The sequence below is a fragment of the Eubalaena glacialis genome, chromosome 13, assembly GCF_028564815.1.
Source record: "Eubalaena glacialis isolate mEubGla1 chromosome 13, mEubGla1.1.hap2.+ XY, whole genome shotgun sequence".
NCBI classification, from domain to species: Eukaryota; Metazoa; Chordata; class Mammalia; order Artiodactyla; family Balaenidae; genus Eubalaena; species Eubalaena glacialis.
This window is the reverse complement of record NC_083728.1, coordinates 28,395,769-28,401,921: the sequence shown is the minus strand read 5'-3', so window position 1 is coordinate 28,401,921 and position 6,153 is coordinate 28,395,769. Positions and strand designations below refer to the sequence as shown.

Sequence of the window (6,153 nt, the reverse complement as noted above, 5' to 3'; positions counted from 1 at the left end):
GTCCTGCTCCCACTGTGGAACAAGATCTGTTCCAGGAGTCTACAGACGTGGGTCCGAGTTCCTGCAGACTGCCAGCCTCCCTCGGCCACCTCATCTGTAAACTGGGGTTAGTAATAGTTCAGGATGGGGTGGACTGGGGGCTCTGATGTCAAGATGTATAGAAAACATACGGTAAGGAGTAAATGTTTTCGCACCATCCTGGTCCAAGTGAGCAACTTGGACCCATCCTGAGGCCTCCTGGTGCAGCTGACAGAGGGAGGGGTCAGTGGATAGGAATAACCCCACTACCCCTCCCCTTATCTTTGCCTATGGAAGGTAATACTTATATCCTGGGGAGAAAAAGAAAGTCATGGAACTCTAGAATCTGGTCCAAACCCTTCATTAGTGCAGAGGCAGGAACTGATGGTCTGAAAGGGTAAGGGGTTTGCCCAAGGTCATACAGAGGAAAGAGTGGGGATAGGTTGAGGGAGTTTTCTGCCCTTGAATGGCTTTGGAAAGGAGGAATGGGTGGGAAGTTTTGGGGGGACTCAGGGAAGGCTGGCATCTTGGAGGACTTAGGGCCCTACCCCTGGGAGGGGGACACAGAGATGTGAGCTCCAGACTTTCTGACCTGGAGTTGGGCTTTCTGGGGGCTTAGATGGAAGGGGCCCCATTGAAAGGGAGAAGTTAGGGAGACAATGGGAAGGTGGGATGTGGTGGGGAGGAGGAAGGGTCCAGACCCCCGGCCTGGCTCCTCCTCTGGCCGTGAGGGCAGCTCAAAAGTCCCGCTTGGGCTGGATGGTCTGCACAGAGGATTGCCCAAAGTGGCTGGCGGGTGGTGAGAACCAAGACCGGGCACTGGCATCGTGGAAAATGGGGGACAACTGCTGCTCCAGCTCATCCCCGAAGACCTCCATGTGGCCATCGGTTTCAGTGTCCAAGGGTTCTGCCTTGGGGTCCTGGCTCAGCCAGCCAGTCATGGCCCAGAACATGCAGATGGCCAGCAAGATCCCGGCTGCCCCGCAGAGCACTGTGCCTGCCAGGCGGCAGGTGCCCAGGGCCTTGTTGTAGTCGGCTGCCCGCTGATCCAACACCAGGAACTCGCCCTCTCCGATGCCCTCCAACTTGGGGGGCACTGCATAGCCAGTGGTCAGGGCTGCCAAACCCAGTAGCAGAAGCAGGGTACCTGAGGATAAGCTGATCTGGAGAGAAGCAGACAGATTGGGAGGCAGTCAGGGTCAGCTGGGGCCCCAGGCCAAGGGATTACCTTGGATCCCAACTGGACTTAAAGGTAACCCCCTGGTCCAACCTTAAAAGATGGGATCATAGACACGCCTGCTAGGATCTAATTGACAAGGGCACAAACTGTCATGTTCTATTTGAAATCTTGAGGCCTCTGAATTAATTTCCCTTTCAGCTCCCACCTAGCAGTGGATTTCTTCTGCCAGCCTTGAGTCCCCCTGAGTCATCATTTGGGTCCCATCTTATCCCCCTGTCCCATCTACCCTCTACCTCTATCCCTCTGTCGGGTTAACTTCTATACATCCCTCAGATCACATGCATCTCAAACCTCACCTCCTCAGGGAAGCCTTCCAGGATGCCCCTGGACTCGGTCAAGTCCCCAGCTCTGCACTCATGCAAACGCTGTGCCATTTGCTCTTCAGTGCACTCACCTTGGTGCACACCTGGACGTGTACCTTGGTTACTATGTAAGAGATGTCTGTCTGCCTGCTACACTGGACTGAGAGCTGGGAAAGCCATGAGATCAGACACTGCCTGTTTGGGCTCCCAAGGTGTCTTCCATGCCTAGCACGGTGCTGGTACACAGCAGTAGCTGAGCGAATGTTTGCAGAATGACTAAATGAACCACAGCTAGGAGCTCCTCAAAGACAGGGACCACGTCGTCTTAAATTCTGTGTCCCCAAGAGCCTAGCACACTGCTTGGCAAAAAGAAGATGTTCAAAAACTTAAAATACATACTTTCTCCTGGAAGTCTTCCCTGATCACCCCAGGCACTGAGGGCATTTCCTCTCCTGCCATCCTCTGCACACCTGGCCTGAGGTTGTGCATTCACTGTGCAGGTTGGCACCTCGCCTTCCCACTAGAGTGAAGCCTTTTGAAAGCAGAGAGGAGGAACCCTCTGTCTCAGGCTTCCTACAGTATTTACGAAAGAGCATTGTAGGGACCCAGCTCACTGCCACCTCCATGCCTTTACTCACATGGTGCTCCCTAACTGACCGCTCTCCATGGCTGGTATGGACATTGACTGTTCGTTTCTCTCACATCTTCTACTGTCCTGGCAACAGTCCCCCAGTATATCTTTGGGAAGCCACAGGAAGATTTAAGTGAGGTGAACCCTTCTTCCTGCCAGTCAGCATATACCATCCCTCTGGCCATAGTAATTAGTTCAGGGCTGGGCAAGTGACCCAATCAGAGCCAATGCAATACTTGCCAGGACTTCTGGAAGTGAAAAGCATTGTTTCTTTTCTGAAAGAAATACTGGATGAAATTCTGATTTCCCTTGGAAGGTGTGGAGTGAGAGATTGAGGGTCAGCTTGGGAGCAGTCATCTGGAGAACACATGGGGAGAGCCTCAAACTAATGGGCTGCAAGGATGGGGGTACCATGGGGAGCCTGAAGGAAATCTTGAGTCCTCAGTGTGATGCTTTGAACTGCTGGAGCAAACTTTGCCTGAAGGCACCCAACCTCTGGTCTCTTCTATAAAATGAGCAATATTTTCCCTTTATTGTTGAAACTCATTTGAGTTGGGTTTCCTCTTGCTTGAACATGCAAGACTCCTAATTGCTACGCAGCCCCTTTTCTTTCTATCCACTGATCCCACCTCCTCCCTGAAACCACAGGAAATCACAGGAATTGCTCCTCCTCCCACCTTACCTTCCAGCACAGTGAGGGCCAAGGTCGGTGAGGGCACAGTACAGGAGGCCCCTCAGGGTCATCGCTGAGGGGGGTACCTGCACAGTCCTCGTAGAAGAGGTGCAGATAGGAGCGGACCCCATACCACTTGCCATCTTCCACGTTGGGGCCTCGGCTGCAGCCACAGGGACGCTCGCAGCTTGGCATCCTGGGTCCCTGTGGGGTAGGCCAGGTGCAGTGGACAGAGGGAGGGGGCAGTGAGGGTTGCCCATGGTGACTCTCCAAGGCCCCTTGAATCTTTGTGCTACTTTCACCTCTCCACCCATTTTAGAGAGCTCACACTCATAGCAGAGCCTGTCCTTCTGGAAGCCTGGCCTGTCTGAGTATAGTGAGAATGAGCCAAGGCACTGAGTGCTTAGCCCACAGCCTGGCAATTTGTTGGTGGCAATAAATTTGCATGTTTACTGTGGAGGCCACCCAGTGGCTGGAACTGTGGGTTCTGGAGCCTGGCTGCCTGGATTGGAATCCAGGATCACCACTTCCTGTCTGTGTGATGTCAGACAAGTGTTTTCACCTCTCTAAGCCTCAGTTTCCTCATCTGTAAAACACAGCTGATAATCATACCTGCTTTATACAGTTATTGTGTCCAGTGCCAAGAAATGATAGCTTCTGTGACTATTATTACTGTAATATCTTCATTATTATTTTACCCTGAACTTCTCGAGCCCCATGTCTAGAGTGAGAGCTTCTTATCCCCATCTCCTCTCTGAATCTCTTCCCCTTCATTTCCCTGCCTTTCAAGGTATTCTAGGCTGAAAGTGTCACTGTTGACACTCGTCCAATCGGGTGGAGCTCCCCAAGCTGCAAGGTTCTAAAAGATCCCTCCCCTGGGCTGCCCCTCAGAAGGCAACAATCTCCAAGTCCCAAGGAATCTTGACTCCACAGAAGGTGAAAGTCAGGGGTCCTCAGGCTTAGGTGTTCTTAGGCTCAACATTAGATTTCTAAAGAAACCTATCTAAGGACCTTTCTTTTCACAAATGGAGACACTGAGGCCTAGGGAATGGAAGGTACTTGTGTATCCAAACATCCTTAGGACTAAAAGCAAAGGGGGTGGGGGCTGCTGGGGAAGGACTGGGCTCCCCCCAATCCCATGATGGCCCTCACTCCCTCTGAGCAGCTTCAAACAAAATGAAGCAATGTGCTTACACTGAAGGATAAGACAAATTTCTAGTCCCCTCTCATTTCCAGATGTGATCCTCAAATCCCTGTGTAGAGAGACTCACCAGCACACAAACACACAGCACAGAGAAACACACACACACACCAGAGACATACACAGATAGATGCACATACACACACACCAACACAGACACACAAACACCACAGACATATACAGACAGGCACACATATACCACATAGAGACACACAGAGCTAGACACACAGCACAAAGAGACAGACACTCAGACAAACCACACACACACACACACACACACACAGAGCCACAGTGTGTGTTGGAAGTGATTCTATGGATCCACACCAGCACGCAGAAGTGCTGCGCTAAAGCCTGTCTATAAATCACAGCTCTCCGCAGCCCTCACCCGAAACTCAGGGGGAAAAAGGGAAAAGGGGTAAGAGACAATACCCCCCCACCCCCACTGACGTACAATGGGGAAAGGCAGAGATCAAAAGCGAAAGACAGAGAAAGAAGAGGGCGAGAGGTGGGGGAAAGAGCCGGCGCTCGAGGGAATGGGGGAGGGGGAGGGGTGGGGCTCTGCAGAGGGTGTGGCCAGAGCGGGCACCGCCCCGGGAGATTTCAGCTTCCTCACCCCGGCCGGCGGGGCGGTGGGCATCAGTGCAACGACCATTAACCGAAGATCCTAGGGGACGGGGCGGGGAGGGAGCTCAGGGATTATAGGCCTGGATTAGCTCCTCCTCCTCTGCAGCTCACTGTCCCTCTCCTCCAAATATACATCACCCGATCCTGCTGGCATCGGAGCAGGAAGGTGACCTTGACGCTGCCTCCCCCTCGACCGGGCCCCACCCCTTCCTTTTAGGGTTGCCGGGAGGCGGACCGGCGGTCTGGGGGAGGGTGGGAGAGGATGCTGAGAGCCCCGGACCAGGGTTGCCAAGGAGCTGATTGGGAGCTGTCCTTAGGCGGGATGCGGGAGGGGCTCCGTGAGAAGGGAGAGGGAAGAGGAGGGAGCTACTGGGTCCGAGGGGTGGAGGCTGCGGCGAGGAGGCGAGCGGTGACAGGCGCGAGGGCCCGAAGATGGGTGGAATCTCTCGTCTTTATGGGGCCTCGCTCCGCTCTCCTTCCCAGACCCCCAGACCCGCGCACTCCGGCGTCCAGTGTAGCTCAGGCCTGAAGGGACGCTGTCTTTGGGGATGAGGCCAGAGAAATCAGGCCAGCTTCCCCCGCCCCCACCGCACACTGTTTCTGAGCCGACCACCAGTTCCCCGGTCGAGATTAAGTGCATCCTTTCCCCTAGAGGGAAACTGAGGCAAAGAGGGGCGGGAATGGGTTTCCTGCAGAGAGGTGGGTGGGGTCTTGTCCTCTGAGGCCTCCGCCCAGCCTACCAACCCTGAAGTGTCTCCGGGCGTTGGGCTGGCGAGACCTCTGCCCCTGCTACTTCCCTGAGACCCTACCTCGCAAAGCCCGAGGCACACCAGGGCTGGGGCGCCGCCGTCCTGCCCGAAGCGGGGCACGGCCGGGCTGGGGACGCGGCAGGGGTGGGGGCTCTCCAGATCCTGGGAGGAGGCGGGGTGGGGGTCGGGCCGAGCGTGGGGCAAGGCTGAGCTCACCTCTCCGTCCGCAGTCTCCGCCGAGCGGGAGCGGGAACGCAAGCAGAGCAGAAGCAGGTTGTGTTGGCGCCTGCGCCGCAGTTGGGGGGCGGGGGTGACACGGAGGTGGGGGGGCGCCGGCCCGCCCTGAGGGCTGGCTCTGCAGATTTCGGACCCCTGCAGGATTGCGAGCCCCGGTCCCCTTCCAAGAATTCCCTTCTCTCTCTGAGACCCCAGGCCCCTAGCGGGGACCCCATCATATCCCTCAACCCCACCCACTCATGCAGTCCCTCAAACTCCTCGTCTGACTGTCCCATCACCCCCTCAATCTCCCAACCCTCTGACTGAAGACCCTTGACTTCACTGAGCCTTCATTTCCACACTGTATCCTCCGTTCCTCTCTGGGCCTCCATCCCCCTCATGGAGCCCTCACCCCAGTGTACAAACGCTCATCTACTGGCTGCGCCCCCATCCTCTTCACAGACTCCTGGCTCTCTCGTTGAGCCCCACCTCCCTCCTG

The 6,153-nt window shown here is 55.4% G+C and overlaps 1 protein-coding gene across 1 annotated transcript; it reads right to left on the bottom strand.

The window, feature by feature from the left end:
* Positions 1-755: 755 nt before the first annotated feature.
* Positions 756-5,950, bottom strand: NRSN2 (neurensin 2). The gene is given in 4 exon segments (XM_061209674.1): positions 756-1,181; positions 2,874-3,068; positions 5,655-5,756; positions 5,759-5,950. Coding segments are annotated over 4 exon segments (915 nt in total).
* Between the last annotated feature and the right edge of the window lie 203 nt (positions 5,951-6,153).